Below are 18971 nucleotides of genomic sequence, written 5' to 3' on the forward strand. Positions count from 1 at the left end.
TACCATAAAAGACACAGCTGTTTCATGAGATTTGCAGTAAAAACCTGAGAGAATACTGATTTTTCTAAAATATAGAATAATATAATCCTGTCACAGACTAAGTAAAACTAAACAGTTACATTCTAACTAACTTTAACTGAAGAGGAATGTCTTCAGTACTTGGAGAGAATGAAAAATTCACCATCTTGATTGTGATGTATATATAAAACTACAGATATATCAAAATTGAAGTCAGAAACCTAAAAGTGGTAGATTTTGCTGTATATAAACTCTATGAGTGGTTCTCGCTATTGTCCCCTCAGACACCGGAGTCTGTGATGTTGTATTATTAGTTTTGTTTTTGTTTTGAGACAGAGTCTCTGTATGTAGCGTTGGCTGCCTGGAACTTGATATGTTAACCAGACTGACTTCAAATTTAGAGGCCTGCTTGCCTCTGCCTCCTGAGTACTAGGACTAGAGCCATGTGGCCTCATGCCCAGCTTTTGCAGAATTATTCTTCAGTGCTTGATTATACTTAGATAAGCTGCACTGTTGTTACTCCTCATGGTCCCTCCTCTTCTGCGAGCAGGCTGCTGATAAAACAGAAGGGCCCTGAGGTGACAGTGACTGCAGAAACGGGTTTGAGACTGGGCCTTGATACTTAATATAGCTCAGGCTGGCTTTGAACTCCCAGCAATCATACCACCATACCTGGATTAAAATCAGATTTTTGATACACAAATATGTTTTGTTTTAACAGAAAAATGCCCTTTTTTATTTGTGAGGGGTGTGGAGAATGCAAACTCACATGCCACGGTGCACACGTCAGGATCAGGGAGAGCGTGCAGGAGTCAGTTCTCTACTTCAGTAATGGGTGCCTGGGATGGGACTCGGTCGTCAGGCTTGTGTGCAGGCCCTTTAGATCTGTGAGCCATCCTCCAAGCCACCCCTTGTAGAGAGACCATGAGAGCATATCACTGCCACAGGATTCCCAGAAGCCACGCTCTCTGTATGATATGAGATACTTAGCTCATGTGCTGTGGCATACTTTTATATATCCTTCTTTGAACTATTTACTTAGAATATTTTAGAGAAATATGTGGTTTTGACATTTCTTTGCAAACTTGGTATATATGAGATTAATGTTAATATGTAGTTTTCCTGTTAGTAAGACATTTTTCAGATCTCATTAACCATGAATCTGAAGAAAATGAAAACATTCGTTTTGTTTTGTTTTGTTTTGTTTGTTTTGTTGAGACAGGGTCTCACATAGCTCAGGCTGACCTCGAACTCACTATATAATCAAGCAGGACCTTGAACTCTTGATCAAGGTCTTGCTCCACTTGTCTCCATCCCCTAGTGTTGAGCTTGTGGGTATGCACCACTATGCCTGGTACCACAGAATACTTTTCAGTTCAGCACAAGTATGCTCAGTCACTGTGAGCGACTGAGCAGTCTTGACCACTGTTGGCCTGGCTCTCTCCCAGGGGATCTGCAATTCACACCTCGTGTTAGAAGAGCCGTCCTCCATTGTGCAGTTGGACTACAGCCAGAAAGTGCTGCTCGTGTCGACCTTGCAGAGAAGCCTGCTCTTTTACACAGAGGAAAAGGCGGTCAAGCAGATTGGATCTCAACCGAGGAAAAGGTAAGCCTTAGGCATTTTCACATTGCTCTCAGTATTGAGTGACCCTTACTTCTCCTAGGTTTCCTGTTAGCCAGATGTAGAGCCCTCAGCCACACCAGCCTGGGGTGCTGGTAGCCTGTGCCTGCCAAGCACACTTTATGGAGTCTGATGGGAAGACGAAGTCTCTTGGTTTGAGGAGGTACAGGCCTGAGAGCATCCCAGTGCATCCCAGGGCTAGTCCGAGGACATAGAGGGCAGCAGCGTGTATCCACTCCAGACATGGCTTCTCTCTATAGCGCTCAGGATCCAGCATCTTCGTGCCCCTGGCTGCTGCTGTGCCCCACACTGGTAGTTGTAGCCAAATGAGACTGAGTAGCCTAACAGATGTGGGCCTCTCCCGTCATGGAGAGCAAAAGGCAGACCCAGGTCTTACTGACAGACATGACAGTGGCTGTGGAGTACAGTACGGGGTGCTATAGAAATTAAGCAGGCTTCCACTCAGCCTACGTCAGAGAAGAGTTTCTTCCCGTGTGAGGACTACATGCTGATTAGGAGAGGCTAAGATGGGGAGAGCTCTGGACTAAAAGAGTATCTTTCCTTTGATCATCTGCGGAGGAAGAAGAGAAGGGTGAGAACTTAGGGCTCCCCACAAACTAGCCCTGTGGCAGCGGGAACACACACGTCCTGCCCTTTGCTGCCTTCCAGCAAGAAAATGAGCTCGTAGCCCTCCATAGCCAGGTCGTGTGGAGAAGAATGGGAGGGAAGGAAGGAGCAGGCAGGACAATGGAGGACTTTAACTGAGGAGGACCAAGCGGGTGTTGGGAGCCTGTTCTGAGAAGCTGTGGGAGTTAGAGGCCCACCCTGTGTCCTCCTTTCAGGAAAGGGGCATTGTTGCGTGCACAGGTTTGGACAGGGTGACAGTGAGTTAATGGATGTTGAGAGGATTTGAGGCAGATTGGAGAATGAGGAGATTAACAGGCATGGGAGAGTCTCCCCGGAGCTGGTGGTGCCATTGGTGACAAGTGTCAAGGGAGAGGAGAATGAGGTCAGACAAAACACAGCCAGCTTCTGATGCATTCATGGTCTGTCCCATGCCCTGTGTGCTGCAGCAGCCCTAGGTTTATTCTCCTCTCTGCTCGGCAGCCTTCACATTGGAAGTTCTTCTCACATCCCTCTTGGGTGCCTGTGTTCTCCTCTGGATGCCTTTTTAATACCATCAGTGGTCTGGTATGTGCTCAGTGAGCTGAAACCTGCCCGTCTGCCTTCTGCTCTCCATAGAAATACACTCTATGCCAGGGACTGGTCCCACCTGCAGAAACAAAGGAACCAGACCCCTTTTCCAGGGGACAGTGATTTGTTTCTAACTTGTGTCCTGTGCTGCCTTAGCTGTTGATTACCAGTCCCCGTGCTTCGTTACGCAGGTGTTCAGGCAAGGCTGCTTCATGGGCTGTTCTTTCCAGCTCACTACCTTCTGTCCGCTCCCTCACAGCGCCCTCTGAACACGTAAACAGCCTCCACCCCAGCTCTCTCTAGGACCCATGCTCCTGTACAAACTCGTGCTCTACTGGGGACATGGTTCCTGGTGCCAACCTCACCCTCAGCTTTCACATATGTACACCCTCCAGTACCACACAGTTTGATAGGCTTCAATTCACTGAGTGCAGGTAAAACACAGGCTCTCGTACAAACAGTGAACAAAACAGAGCGATCAGAAGTACGAGGTCCCAGAAGTAGAAGGGAAGCAAACTTAAAGTTGGATCCCCAAACAGATTATGTGACAGGAAAGGCAAGAGGGAGAGGCACTGATTGCTTAACTAGAATTCCTTTGGGCTTTTCTCTGTAGGGGGCCTCTGCAACGCAAACCCACTAAAGGCAAGAATCAGACACAGCCCTATTACATAGTTGTCTGTGAAAGCTCTGTGGACTCAAAACAGTTGATTAATCTAATGAGCTTTGTTCTGAAGCCAAATCTGACATATGATATTCTCCCTGGGTTCTGTCCGGAGGGATTTCATTTACTAAGGTGCCAGCAGGGTCTAGTGGGATGGAGACAGAGAATGGCACACACTTGGTTTTGATCTTAATGGAGATTTCTTGTACAGTCTCACTCGACCTGGGATATGGAATTTATGCTTCTGAAGAGTGGCACACGAAGTCTCACGCCAGTGCCCTTTCTACAGCCCAAATCCACTAAAGACTGTTTAGAGAAAGAATCAGCAAGGCGCAGGGTTGCTAACCCTCTTCAGTTTGCTCTGGTGGAAATTTGAGCATTGACAAAGATGTCAGTGAGTGCTTCTGAGGATTCAGTGTGGGGCAGGCCAGGCGGGTGGATGGGAGGCACACTGGCTGTGAACTTGAGTGCAGCAACTCAGAAGTCCTACTCTGCAAACAACCGGACAAACCCTCAGGCCCGTGTGCTAGGAAAAGTGTGCAAAAAAAGCTCATGGCACATGGCACCATCCTTCAAAATAGTCTAAGAAGTCCAGGCATGGTGGCACAGGTCTGTAACCCCAGCAGAAACAGGCTGCCCTATCCAGTGAGTTACAGGCCATTCATTTCTGTCTCAGAAACCAGCCAACCAAACAAGACATAGTGTAAGAAAAAGGCTGCAATGTAGCACAGGTCAGGGGTTTTACCTAAGATGTGAAGTTCTGTACCAAACAAAATAATAATTAAAACACCAGCCCAGTGGCAGAGCGCTTGCCTAACATGGATGAGGCCCTGAGTTCAATCTCCAGCCACAAGGGAAAGAAAAAAGGAAAGGAACAAAATGTCTTAAGTGGACTCAGTGGTACATACCTGTAACCCCAGCTCTTGGGAGGCAGGGACAAGATGAGAAGATGCATGCTATCCTGGTATTTACCCTCAGAGCAACCACTATGGACTAGCAGATTCCAGGCTAGCCTTGGAATCATGAAATCCCGTTTTGAAACAAATCCATAACAGTATCAATCCAGTAATAAGATGAATAAATTATTTGTTAGGATTTTATTCAGAGCTGAGCTTAGTAGTGCACCCCTTTAATCGCCACTCAAGAGGCAGAGGCAGGGGCATCTCTGTGAGTTCCAGGCTAGCTAGAGCTGTTTCACAGAGAACCTTTGTTTAGGAAAGAAAAATTTAAAAAAAGAAAAATATTTATTTCATTTACTTATTTTTAATTAAGTGTGTCTGTCTGTCAAAGTAAGTCAGATATGTGAGGAGGCCAATAGAGAGCATTGTTCTCCTGTCTAGGTTGCAAGCTGCATTGTGTGGTCGCTAGGAATCCAGCTCAGGTCCTCTGTAAAACTAGTGAAACATCTCTCCAGTCCTGGAAAAGGTTATTTCTAATTAAAGAAACTAAAACACTGTGCATGCAGTAGCTGGGTTCAGTTCCCAGGACCACAGAACCTAAATATTAGATTCATAGATGTGCATGCTTTCTCCAAATCCATGCACTTTCCAGTAGCCCAAGGAAACATTTTGTAGTGACATATATGTTTTTTAAAAACAATATAAAGCCAAGTGTAGTAGTTATAGAATCTAAGAGAGTGAAACAGTAGAATTTTGAATTTGAGTTCAACCTGGGCTATATAATGAGATCTTAGCTCAAAAAGAGAGATAATGTTAAAATTGAATAAGTTGTGAAAAACTATACAGCAGTGAAAATGAATAAGCACTTTACTGTTGTTTAATCAAAGATAAATCTCAGAACACTGGGTAAGTATAAAAGACAAATTACTTTAAATTACCAAAAAGCATACGTGCGTGTGCGTGTGAGTGTGCTTGCGTGTGCGTGTGTGTGCACTCATGCGCACGCTCACATGCTTTGTGTATATGTATGTGTAGAGCTTTAACAGTTAAGAGCTCGTACCTGTTCATACTGAGGATCTGCATTCCTTTCCCTTCGTCCACATTGGATGATGGCTCACAGCCTAAGTCCAGTCTCGGGGGATCCTTGTGCCCTCCTCTGACCTGTACTGCTTGCTCTCACATGCATCACTTGCTCTCACATGTACATAATAACGTGCAAAAGCACATAATTAAAAAATTTTAAATTATCCCTAAATTTAGAATCTGCAAAATTATATACATGCATCATTTATTAAAATGAAAGTGCTAAACTAGTGTTGGAGTATCAATAAAAATGAGATTGATACCCACAAAACATAGCCCATTGCTCTGAATTTTGCCCAGGGTGAGTCATCAGAAGCACAGAGTGCATGCATGGTTCAGCTTCTCACTTGGTCCTTGGTGCACATCCCACGAGGCCAGTGGTTCTCAACATATTCGGGTCAAGACCTTTTTAGGGTTGAACAACCCTTTCACGGGGGTTGCCTAAGACCATCTGAAAACACAGATATTTATATTGTAATTCATAACAGTGGTAAAATGACAGTTATGAAGTAGCAGTGACTATAATGTTATGGTCGGGGTCACCGCAGCATGAGGAACTGTATTAAAGGGTCGCAGCATCGGGAAGGTTGGGAACCATTGTGTTAGGCTTTGTGACATTTATTGCACATACTCTTAAAAATATTTTTGTTAGAGTTATTCATTTTTTACTTATTTATTTAATATAACTTTTGAGGCAGGGTATCTCTGTAAAGTCCTGTTGGTCCTAGAACTTGTTTTGTACACCAGACTGGCCTTAAACTCAGAGGTCTTCCTGCCTCTTGCCTCCTGAGTGCTGGAATTAAAGGTGTGCACCACCGTTACCTAGACTTATTACTTTTCTGTGTGTTTTGCTTGCATATTTGTATCGTGTGCTTGGTGCCCATGGAGGGCAGAAGAGGGCATTGGGTCCCATGGAACTGCAGTTACAGATGGTTGTGAACACCATGGGGTTCCAGTGGTTATACCGGCTCTCTGCAAGTGCAACAAATGCTCTGAACAGCTAAACCATCTTTATTTTTTAAAGATTTATTTATTTTATGTGTATGAATATTGTGTCTGGATTTACACACACACACACACACACACACACACACACACACACACACACACACACAGAGTACATTAGTGCCTGGAACCAATGGAGGTCAGAAATAGGTATCAGATCCCTTGGACAAGAGCTACCCCTGGTTGAGCCACCATGTGGGTGTTGGGAACCCAACTTGGGTTGTCTACAACAGCAACAGTGCTCCTAACCACTGGGCAGTCTCTTCAGCTCCCACACATGCTCTCCTGAGTGTGTGTTATAAGAAAATACTACCAAGCATGAGGATGGGAAGGGAGACTGGTACCCTTGGTGGGGACACAGATGAGCTCCTCCCAATGTGAGTAAAGCTTTTCATTCAAGAAGCTAGGGAGCGATGGTAGGCGTCAGACTAGAAGGAGCAGCATGGCGGAGCAGGGATAGCAGGAGCAACCCTGGACGTGTCAGCTTTTGCAATGTAACAGAAGTGATAGCGGCCTCGTGGGGTTGCTGTCAGGATTAAAGGGAGAATGGACATGAAGTGTGAGACGCAGCAGGCTGTGGTGGGAACTGTTGATGATAAAAACAGCTGGTGTGTGTTTGTGAAGCACCGTGGAGTCTGGGCACAAGGATGCCAGTGTGACTTAGTGACCAACCAACAGTAGAAAGGACAAGAAAAGCAACGATGTGTTGTTCAGTAGATTCTTAGAGTTCACATCAGGAATTGACAATGAAATCACTTCCAGTTAGTCCATGCCTGTACTTTTTTTTCTTTTCATTTTTTTCTTCCAATTTTAGTACTGGGAAATTTGGTGCTTGTTTTATACCAGGACTGTGTAAGCAAAGCGATCTAACCCTGTACGCAGCCCGGCCTGGGCTCCGGCTGTGGAAAGCTGATGTCCACGGGACCGTTCAGGCCACGTTCATCCTTAAGGACGTCTTTGCTGGAGGAGTCACACCTTTTGAGCTCTACCCTCGTCTGGAGCCCTCTGATGGGGGGAGCTGCAGCGCTCCTGAGAAACACCTGGGGCTTGTTTCCTGCTTCTTCCGAGAGGGCTGGGTGTTGAGCTGGAATGAGTACAGTATCTATCTTCTGGACACTGTCAATCAGGTATGTGGGAGAGCCACACCTGTCTTTGGGGGTCACAGGGCAAGAGGAGGGTACACATCCACAAGTGTTCAGCCACTGGGCCCTTGGGAATATGGAAGGAGCAGTGTCAACTATGGTTCATTCTTCCCTTTGAGACAACCAAGGAAAGCAAATGGAATTCTGTAATATTTTGGTTTAAAAAAACTTGTTTTTTTGATATTCATTGTCCTTCTCTACTAAGAAATTAGATGTTTGGGGTTTTTTAGGCCCCAGTTAAACTTGTTCATTATAATCTTTGATTCATTTTTAAATTCCACTTATTCGTGTGTGTATGCAAACTTCCATGTGCCTACTTGTGATCACACCTGCATGTCCTGTCACCTATGTGGTCGGAGGACAACTTGTGGGAGTTGTTTCTCTCCTTCCACCTTGGGTCCCAGAGATTGAACCTAGATATCTGATCTGAGGGTGAGTACCTTTACCTTTGCCTGCCAAGCCTCTCACACCGCTCAGCCTTCTCTCCTCTTCTCTCCTTCCCATGTCCGAGAGAGAGAGAGAGAGAGAGAGAGAGAGAGAGAGAGAGTGCGCGTGTGTGTGTGTGTGTGTGTGCGCGCGCGCGCGCGCGTGTGCGCATGTATTTTCTTTTGTTAGATTCAGGCTGATTGTGCATGTTAATCCCATGCTCTGCCTCCTCTGAGCTTCACCCCTCAATTGTGTAGTTTGTGTGTTTTGTTTCAGCTTTGCATTTTATTTGTGAATGCTAAGCAAATGCTCTACTACGGAGCTGTATAGCTGTTTTTGTTTTGTTTTTCATTTTTATTTTGAGGCAGGGACTCACTCAGTCCCCAGGCTGTTCTGAGCCCGTTCTGTAGCCCAGGTAGGCCTTGGACTTCAGGTTGATTGCATTGGCTCAACCTGCCGAGTACCTGGGATTACACTGTGCTACCGAGTCTCTGGACCATGTGCTTCCTGAGCACCAGTTACTGTATAATCCCATCCCGTGAGAACTCAGTGACAGATGCAGTAACTCTGAGGACTGTCTCCTGCCCGGGAGTGCTGCCTCTCAGGAGCGGGTTCCTGTCCACTGCGCTCTCCCATTTTTTGTTTTTGTTTTGTTTCGTTTTTCCCCTTCGCTTCTTATCCAAAGGCAGACATATTATTTTGCCCCCCCCCAACTTTCTTTTTAGAAACTAACTGTCGTATCTTGGCAACTTTCCAGTACCATTAAATCATGGTAGAAAACAGATCACTCCCAAAAGCTGATTTTGGACTTTAAACAAAGCTAAGATCAGAACTTCTGGCCTGCCCAACTCACGACTCTTTACCTCCAGAATCCAGGCCAGGCTCTCTTGCCTCCACATGAGCTCTGTGTGCCTGCGGCACAGCATCTCTAGAGAGAGTGTCCCCAGAGAACCAACTGTCTGCGCCCACTGACACCTCTCTAGTTACTGGCCATGCTTGGTAACACTTTTGGTATAGAGGTAACTTGGCCCCGGAAGTCTCAGAGCTGCCTGAGTGGGGCGCAGTGGTTCTGGATTAGGGGTCACCTAGCCCTGCATTTGTTTCTTTAGTTTCTCCCATTGTGGGTGACTTAACTTTTCTCCTGGGTTTCTGGGGAACTTGTTAATTATTGGCTTTAAGACATGTTGTAACTGCATCAGCTTTTCATCTGAGCACTTCACCTGCGCCTCTCAGTGTAGGTGTAATTAACTTCCTAGGCAGGGAAATGGAGACAGTGTGTCTGTGAACAGACGCTGTCTGCACCTCTGTGAAGTACCATGATTGGCAGCTTTTGGAATCTAATGTCATGTTTCCAGCTTTCTGTCAGGGCTATCTGAAAATTAGCAGAGGCCCTAGGCTCCGTGTCTTCTGCAGTGAACTAATCTCCTGTGCACACTGTCAGCTGCACAGCGAGAACTGTTGCTTTAGTGTGGACCCAGCATAGCCATATGTTGTACCATCTGCTTTTAGCGAGGGACCATTTCCCTCCCTGCTTTCAATTCAAGAGCCTTGGGCTTCAAGGCTTTCCTAGTCTCCTGTAGGAAAGCACACAGTAGGGACACTTGTTGGGTGGTATGGATCGTTCCTAGTCCGTCCAGGTTTGTAGCACAGGAGACACAGACACAGGTTTGTAGCCTACACTGTTAATCACTCAGGATGACAGTGTTCAAGCGGCACTTCCTAAGGCGGAGCCTGCCTAGTGAGTAGAGTAGGAAAGGAAGCTCAGCATAGAGACAAAACTGTGTTACCTGTGTAGGTTGATGAACAGGGCTGGCCTTTGGCCTGACACACTCCATTTCGGTGAGGCACAGCATGGGCAGGATGACTGGTGGTTCAGAGTGGCCAGAACCCCTCCCTAACAGAGAATGTGAGCTTCATGTCATAAGAAGGGGGATGGCAGTGGCTATCAGGAGACAGTGGCTGAGAGGTGGGAGAGGGTGCACAAGCCATCATGGCATCTCACTGCTAAGTTATGCGCGTGACTCTAGGTTCCACATCTTGAATACTGTCCAGCTGAGGGTTGAATTGCTTCTATGAGTTTCCCAGGAACTGCCATGACAAAATCCAATAATTACAATTATTTGATTGTTTATTGCCTGGTTGCATGTTTGTTTGTTTTGACAGGCCACAGTTGCTGGTTTGGAAGGACTGGGTGATATTGTGTCTGTTTCCTGCACAGAAAATGAAATATTTTTCCTAAAGGGAGATAGGAACATTATAAGGATTTCAAGCAGACCTGAAGGACTCGCATCCATAGGTTTGTATTAACTGCCAAGTGTGCTGTGTGTGCTGTAAGTCCTGTGCTCTCTAGAGTGTCTGTCCTGCTTAGGGTAAGGAAAGTGTGCTCTTAGTCAGGTGCAGTGCTGCGTGTGCACCTTTAACCCCCGCATCAGGGAGGCAGATCCAGGACAGCCAGGGCTACCCAGAGAGGCCCTGTCTTGAAGAACCCATAAAAGTTCCGTCATTGGCGTTTGCTTAAGCAAGGAGGTATTTAGAGGCTTGCTTGTCATGGAGGTGACTTGCTTTAAGATGTGGTAGGCAGTGTCATGGTGGTAGAGCTTCCTGTGGGTGTGAAGATGGATGGTTGGGTGAATGGGAAGGAGAAATCAGAAACCACTTGACTCATCCAGGTGCCTTATCTGAGACACTGTGTGGTTAATGTCTCTGAGGCCTAGGTTCATGCAGTTTTAAAACAATGACATTTGTAATTACTATACATCTCTTGTCCTAGACAGACTGTCCTTGGGGGTTGTTATTTTCTCCTGTGAGTTGGATATTTTATGGTTCATACAAACCGTAATGGTTTTTGTTTATGTGTTTTGATTTAGACTGGATCTTTTAGTCCAGGCTGGCCCAAAGTTGCATTCCTTCTGACTTAGCCTCCCAAGCACTAGGATCACAGGTACCTGCCACAGAAGCAGGCTCCCGTTGTGCCTTGTCGTGGTCGGTTGGTTTTGCAGGGCTGGGATTCGGCCCTAGCCCTTGCACGCGTTAAGCACACACTGTATGACAGCTGGTGAGCGAAGAACCAGACCCGTGTTTCCACAGCTTGGTGTGGCTGCGGTTTGATGCTGAGCTTGCTTGTGGGGTGATGCCAGCATGACAGCCTTTCCCTACCATTACCACTTACCTTCCCAAACGGGGGGCTGGGGCGAATAGTCCAAAACCAGGATTCTTATAAGAAGTGCATGTAAGATTTATGAGCTGTAGAAGAAGGCCCAGTGGAGCTCACGGAGAGAGCAGTGACCTGGCACTGCTGCACGGGAGAACTTTATCAGCAGGGCTGACGGCTTCAGGTGGGCACTGTCTAGTAGGTGTCACTGGCCATCTGTGGTCTGAGGTACTTCAAATGGTGAATGCTACTAATAATTTGAATTTTAAATGTCGCTTAATTTTAATTTTGGAAGTTACATTTTGCTCGTGGTTCCACATCATGGTACAACTTTAGACCTAGCACTCCCATTGTCTCTCTCCTCACTAGTGTATACTCAGGCACCCACAGTCAGCCCAGTGACATCCCCAGGAGAATGTTTGTGCCTCAAGGATAAGAGTCCATGAGATAAATTTCTTGATGGCTGTCACCCAGCACCTTGTGCAGTGCATAGCACCCCAGAGGTGCTTGGTCAAAGTGCACAGTAGTTTCGGTTGAGGTTGAAACTGGGAGCTCTGGCCCTGGACACCTCAGAGCTTTGTTGAAGGGAGGGAGGGGCCACTGCAGTGGGACTTTACTGGCTCTTTAACTCAGGGTCTCATGTCCCTGCTCTCTGCCTGCATCCACACTGGCCTCCTCATGTCCTCTGCTGTGAGCCCATTCTAGTGGGAAATTCACATCTTCTCCTTGGCTTTCAAGGAATTTAATTAGAAGACACATGCATTTTTAAATACCTCTTAAATAATATCAAGGTATAATAAAGGCATAGTATAAATAGGGAATTTAACTATACCCTTCTTGATATATAAACATTTATAAAAGTTTATAAAATTAAAATGAGAAGTGCTTTAGATTTGGTGGTATTCTGTTGCTGGTGATGTTTGCAGAAGACAATTACAGTGAATTGTCTTACTGATCTTAACTATATGAGCTTCCATGAAAAGTCCCCTGGAATCTCCTGTCTAATCCTTTGAGTTTCTCTGGGTTTGGAGAATTTGGAATTGCTTGGGTTTTTTAGCAGGATGAAGCTGGGTGTTTCGTGGCTGCCAGTGCCCAGGCTGCCAGGCTGAGAGCTGTACCTTGCCGTCTCCCAAAGAGCCCGCAGTAAACCAATGTCTTCTTTCTCAGTGAGAGACGGTCCAGAGATGGCACGATGCTCTGAGCAGGTCCATGGACAGCATCTGGAGAAGTCCCTGGGAGGCACTGTGTGCGAGGCACGGCTTCGAGGCTCTTCTGTGGCCAGCTCCGTGGCCAGTGAGCAGCGGAGCAGGAGCAGTTCACTCAATTCCACGGACAGTGGCTCCGGGCTGCTGCCGCCTGGATCTCAGACTGCCCCCGAGCTGGGCCACAGTGGTCAGCCATCCTCACAGAGATTCAGTGTCATCAGCTCTGAAGACTTTGACCAGGAGCTTATTGTGAAACCTATCAAAGTGAAGAAGAGGAGGAGGAAGCGCAAGCCAGGTACTGTCTGTGGGCAAGCGCACTTACTCCTGTGGCATGTACAGTACCCTGGCCAGAGCCTTTGGGGATGTGCACATCAACTGGGAAGGGGTGATGCTTCTCACCCAAGGGGCGCTTGCCGCTCTTGGCAGACAGGAGTTCACACACTGAATGCACTCCTCCCGGCACAGTAACAGTGCATACTCACTCATGAGCATCTCAGTAGGGCAGGCATTTATACACGTGCTTAGGCTCTGATTGAAGGGTCTGGATCTTGCTCTTTAATATTTAAGATAATACTTAATATAAGATGTTGGCTTACCGTGTATACCACTCATTAGACCAGCGACACTGCAAACACGTGGGACAGTCATTGAAACAGGGATTTATGCAGCTGTATTTGTATCTTACAAGTTGTGTTGACATGTTACCAGATACGGGATTTAGCATAGAACTTTTTTTTTCTTTTTCTGAGGTAGATATCTGTGTAACCCTGGCTATCCCAGAACTCACACAGATCTGCCTCTGGCTCCCAAGTGCTGGGATTGAAGGTGTGCACCACCGCCCAGGCCACATAGAACCTTTTAAGTGCTTCGCTCCTTGGAGCTTATTAAGGCCTGCAGCTAAAGGCTGCACAGCGTTGACAGCAGCGTTAGTGAGCACGTGCGTTTTGACAAGTTTCAAGGTTGGCCTGTACCATACGCTCAGTTCCTGCTCCACGTTCCTAGCAGTTCACTACTGAGATCGGTGTCCGGGGAAATGTCCACTTCCTATGTAGTTCAGACCGGCTCTAAACTCATAAGCTTCCTAATTCTATTCCCCAAGTCTGGGACTATAAAGATTAATTTATACTCAACTAAATATCCTTCATTGCAGTAATGTTTTCCTTAGCCAGATGCCTTTTCAATTCAGTTGTTTCTGTAGATCGTGCCTTACTTTGAGTGTTCTCATTTCAAATTAGAAGGCGGAAGCAAGAGCACCTGCCACAGTTCCCTCGAGTCAACTCCCTGCTCCGAGCTCCCTGCTGACAGCCCCCAGTCCTTGAGCACAGACCTTGTGTCCTTGGCCTCAAGTGTTCTGAGCGGCAGTAGTGTGGATCAGTTGAGCACAGAGCCGCCAGACCAGGAGATCAGCCCCAGTGGTGAGTTGGATGGGATCATACAGGACAACAATGGCCCTCAAACACTCCATGACCTGGAGGTGCCTGGGTCTACCCCCAGCCCAGTGGATGAAGAAAATAGCCCTAGAAAGGAAGCTTCCCAGTGTGACCACACACAGGACACAGACCTGCTCAAAGGAGTGTTGACTTTACCCTTGCAGCCAGAGGAGGATGAGGGAGATGCTGACGTCACCTCAGAGCTTGAAGAGAAGCCTGGGCCTGCTGCTGATGCAGCAACACACACAGAGTTATGCCTGCGAGAACAGAACAGCTCTGCTGAGCAGCAGGAGGTGGACACCATGGAGTTCAGTGACCCCCAGAGCACTTTTTCTGAAGCCCCACTTCTGGACTCAAGTATGCTACCTGCCAGCCTCAGCTGGCCCCCAGGTGCTGAGCAGTGGCTGCCTGAGATCGAAGGTTATGAGGTCAGCACTGAGGAGGCCAGCCCAGAAGCAGACATCCTGACCCAGGCAGAGGTCCCTAGCCACCTGAGCTCAAATCCTTGGCATTTACTAACTGATAGTCAGAAGGAAACACCTGCTTTTGAATGTGACATGGGAAATGTGAAAGGACAGGTGACTCCTCTTACCTCTGCCTTGGTGGCCAACACCCATGCACATTGGCTGGACCAACCCTTCCAGGATCAGGCAGTGACATCCAGTGATGAGGAAGACATTTACGCCCATGGACTCCCATCTTCATCCTCAGAGACGAGTGTCACAGAGCTTGGAGCTGGTCGTTCTCTGCAGGACCTGAGCCAACCAGGTGCTGAGGAAACCTCACTGCTCAAGGCAGATCAGGTCTGTGTGCTGATGCAGGAAGCATAACTGGTGTGGCGGTTGCGGCGGCAACTGCTTTTCCTTTAAAGAGCATCCATGGCAGACTCAGTCATTTTCCTTCTTATGGAGAGCGTAGTACTGCAGAGTCACAGCTTTGAGTCTGGGTTTGGGGGAATTTCCAATTCAGGGACTCTGAACCATTTGAACTATATTACTTCTGATCCCGCTCAGCTCCATTGTGGGCACTTGAGGTAGCCTGAGGTCATTGGAAGGCCACTGTGCAGAGGACTGTTTGCTCTGAGCACAGAGGAGGTGGGTAGTTCCTGCCTTCCCCACAGTCTGTTAACTCCTAAGAGCATCGGCCTGAATAAGGGCCTTTCCAGAGATGCTGTCTCTGCAGTATCCTCGTAGTGCCCAGGGCACACTGCAGAGTGAAGCCCCCAGTCTGCTGTGAGGCCTCAAAGCTAGTGCAATTTATTGTTCTTGGGAGTTTTATATTTAAAATTACTTTTAAAAACAGGGTCTGTAACTCATTCTGTAGACCAGACTGGCCTTGGACTCAGAGTTCCACCTGCTTCTGCCTTCTAAGTGCTGGCATTAAAGTCTCATGCCACCCTGCCCAGCCCTAAAATTGATGTTTAAGTATTTATTTTCTTTGGCATGTAAGCCTTAGCAAATAGAGCTAGCCATGTACCAGCATATTCCCTAGTAGCCGATGTGAAGCCCACCACTGCACCGGCAGTGCCGAGAGCATGCGAGGCTTACCAGCTTGCACTGTGTGCAGTTCTGGGAACTGCTGAGCACTTCACACACTGAAGTCACTTCTTTAGAAACAAGCTAGGGGCTGGACACATGACTCAGCAGTTGAGAGCACTGACTGCTCTTCCAGAGTTCCTTCCTGACCTGAGTTCAGTTCCCAGCAACCACATGGTGGCTCACAACCATCTGCAATGGGATCCAATGTCCTCTTCTGATGTGTCTGAGGACAGTGACCGTGTAATCATAAATTAAATAAATAAATCTTTAAACAAACAAACTAGGACACAAGTGCAGTTGCCCCCGTTAGATGGAGGAGGAAGCCGAGCTCCAGCAGAGTAAAGTAGTGTGTGCCTCGGGTCACTCTACAAGTAAAGATCAGATCGGCCCAGCATTCTCCCCCATTCTTCCTGTTCTATCTCAGAATGAATGGGCCAGAACTTGGGCAGCTTGTTCAGCATTCTTCATTCACCTTTTCGGTGCATTGCTTCCTAAGTGCTCTTAACTGACAATGTGTGTTCATGCTGGGAGCTCAGTGCAAGTGGCAGCCAGCTGTGACTCCACGTGTCGGGGAAGCCAGGTGCATGCTCAGACTTTCAGTTGAATGGGGCTTGGACAAGGGTGTTGGGCCGCATGCAGAGCTATGGGAAGCCTCAGCAGTATAATCATCTGACAGAGATCTATCTGGCAGATCACATCTGTTGGTTACCTTAGGACTTTGGCTTAAGAAAGCCCTCACCCATGGAAAAGGATCCTGGAGCTCTGAAGTTGTCTACCAAGCTTTGCTGTACTTGGTCTTGCTCCAAATAGCAGAAAAGCTGAGAAATGTTGGCTGGTTGGTTGGTTTTTGAAGGCAAGGCTAAGAGAAAAGTTTGCTGTGGTGAACAAAGCCAGGTGGAGAAAAGGTAGAAACCTTTCTCTTTCATAACACTAGCTTCCATATTAGCTATCTGTACACGTATGTCTAAAGGAAACTTTTATTTAACTTTGACGTTTAAACAAATCCTGTGGGGCCAGCATGACAGGTCAGTGGGTTTGGGTTGACGCCAAACCCAAGGAGACCTCAGTGTCATCTCTGGGACCCATATGGTGGATTTTACAGTTGTCTTCTGACTGTCACACATGTGCTATGTATGTGTGTGTACATGCACATGGTTACATTAAATACATGTAATACAAATGACAAAAATAGCAACAAAGCTTTAGTATGCAAAATTCAGACAGTATTTCATCAGCACTCCCCCAGCTGTCCCCATACAGCAGGCCAGGAGTCCAAAGGTTCAAACAGGGATTGAAAAACTAATGCAGACGGTGGCAATGCTGTTCCTAGAGTGTATCTGTCATAAGTGTACAGAAAGTTGATTTACACATGTATGTTGATGAGTACACCTCCTTATATAAAGTAAGGTCTGCATAGAATAAAGCCAGGTCTCCTTTGATATGTCATGCTCTACCAGCATACTTGACCTGTATCCTGTGCAGGGCATATGCACCAGGATATAGCTATAATCATAGCTCAATGTAAAATCATAAACTTACTTTAAATGTTATGGTTTCTTTTGCAAACTTTTTCTGTGGGAGGGGTGTAACTCAGTTGTATGGCTCTTGAGTATGGGCTTGTGAGGTGACGATGTCTTGTTTTGACAATGGTTGGATACACCTTCGAGCGTTACTTAGGAAGGGTACTATGCCGTGAGAAAGTTATCCAGGGATGCTACAGGATCTTGCACAAGGACCACAGCTCCTATTCCACAATGTTTCTGGGACTGGATCCAAGGAGAGCAGGGGTAGGCAAGGCTTCGCAATGATCCTTTGATTTTCAGATCTTGCCCGCTTGTCTTGTTGGTAACAGTGTGATGAAGGCAGCAGTGTCCCCTGCCACAGAACTCACTGGCCTCTGTCCTTGTTAGTTTGCAGAGAGCTGGATGGGCTACTCAGGTCCTGGCTATGGCATCCTCAGCTTGGCGGTCTCGGAAAAGTTTATCTGGTGCCTGGACTACAAAGGTGGCCTGTTCTGCAGTGCCCTGCCTGGTGCGGGGCTGCGCTGGCAGAGGTTTGAAGATGCTGTCCAGCAGATGGCAGTCTCTCCTTCAGGTTCGCCTCCCAGCTCCCACTTCCCAACCCCCAACACAGCTCCCAGCTCCCAGGGCACTCTCTGGCAACAGCAAAGTGTCAACAGATCAGCCTTCCTGCCAGCTTAGCTGGATACTGTAAAGACCATGAATGCTTCCTTTGATACCGTTAGGGCCATGGGTGTTCAGCATTCTTGCTTGATTTTTTTGTTTTTGTTTTTATTATTACTTTATTAATGCAGTAATAACACAAGGAACATATTTTTGTAAGCTATACAAATAATTTGAGTTTTGAGGGGTTTTTTCTCCTCATGTTGGAACATTATATCCTCATAGAAATGACATGTATTTCTGTTTGTCAGTGTTGCTGTCAAGCAGCTGAGGTAGTGGAGACAGACCCGTGGACATGTGCTGGATGTGCTCCAGGAACAAACACTTTCCCTGACTGCAGTACCGAAGGTCCTCACACTCCTGTGCATTGTTTAGCATTTTCGTGAGCCCCGGAGACTTTTTTCAATACAGTTCTGCTAGGCTGAGATAACTCTCTTATCTGTAGAGACTTATCCACTTGTTAGTGGTTTTATTTCTGTTGTTTTGTTTTTAGACATGGCCGGCTAAACAGCGTAGGCTGACCTTGAATTCACTGTGGAGTTCTGGCTGGCCTCAAACTGGGTCCTCCTGCCTCAGCCTCCCAAGAGCTGGAATTACAGGCATAAACCCACCATGCTTCATTTGCATTTTCCTAATGCTGGATATGTGTTTAGCATGGAGGGAGGCAAAAGAAAGGGCATTCTTGTTAAAGTATTCAAGTTTATTGGTTGTTTGCTCTTTTCGTTCACTGTCTACTTGGCACTTATTTTTCCCCTGGAGACTGGGAGAGATAATAGCCCACTCCATTAGCTGGCCTCATGTAATTGTATGTCTTCATTTTTTTTCCTGTTTCTGTCACATACTTTTAGGCTTATCCTCCTAGCCATTTAGAAGTGTTGATTCTCTGTTGATTGTAGTAATTATTTTTATTTTCCCAACCATTCTTTGGTTGCTGTGTTTGGAGCTGTCTGTCTCTGTGAGATCGTTTTTTCTCAGCTGAGACCCACACATCTTTGGATGATGCCTCAGGCCCTGTGGTGTTGCAGGGCAGGGGAGAAAGCTGTGTGCATGACCGCTCCGTGGCTGTGGTAGCTCAGCTCATTCATTCCTTGGTATTCCTCACCTGGCCTAATGCCATAGCCTCCGCCCGCAGTGCCTCTGGCCTGCTGCCCACCCTTCTCACTTCATTTATCTATTCCTCAGAATTCTTTTGAATGAAAGCATGCCGACCCAACTCAGATACACATAAGTGATCCAGAAAAGGCCCTTCCCTTTGAGTCCAAGGTTAGTGTTTGGCACTAATTGTGCCTCATGCATCAGTGGGCACGTACCTAATGAAATGTCACTTCTCTCCCCTGACATGAGTGACGGCCTCTTGCCCAATCCGTGCTATGTAGTGGATTTCTTCTTACATCTAGCCTTTAGATCAGTTCCAG

General features: G+C 46.8%; 1 protein-coding gene across 4 annotated transcripts in view; it reads left to right on the top strand.

The window, feature by feature from the left end:
- Tecpr2 (tectonin beta-propeller repeat containing 2) overlaps nt 1-18971 on the top strand; it is a 91204-nt gene that overhangs the window by 41235 nt on the left and 30998 nt on the right. For all 4 annotated transcript variants that reach the window (XM_032908473.1, XM_032908475.1, XM_032908474.1 and 1 more), the window contains 6 exons: nt 1467-1624; nt 7296-7608; nt 10213-10345; nt 12368-12700; nt 13641-14638; nt 17284-17467. In XM_032908473.1, the coding sequence (XP_032764364.1) occupies nt 1467-1624; nt 7296-7608; nt 10213-10345; nt 12368-12700; nt 13641-14638; nt 17284-17467 (2119 nt within the window). The remainder of the gene's footprint in view (nt 1-1466; nt 1625-7295; nt 7609-10212; nt 10346-12367; nt 12701-13640; nt 14639-17283; nt 17468-18971) is intronic.

This window comes from Rattus rattus, chromosome 7 (genome assembly GCF_011064425.1).
Source record: "Rattus rattus isolate New Zealand chromosome 7, Rrattus_CSIRO_v1, whole genome shotgun sequence".
Classification (NCBI taxonomy): Eukaryota; Metazoa; Chordata; class Mammalia; order Rodentia; family Muridae; genus Rattus; species Rattus rattus.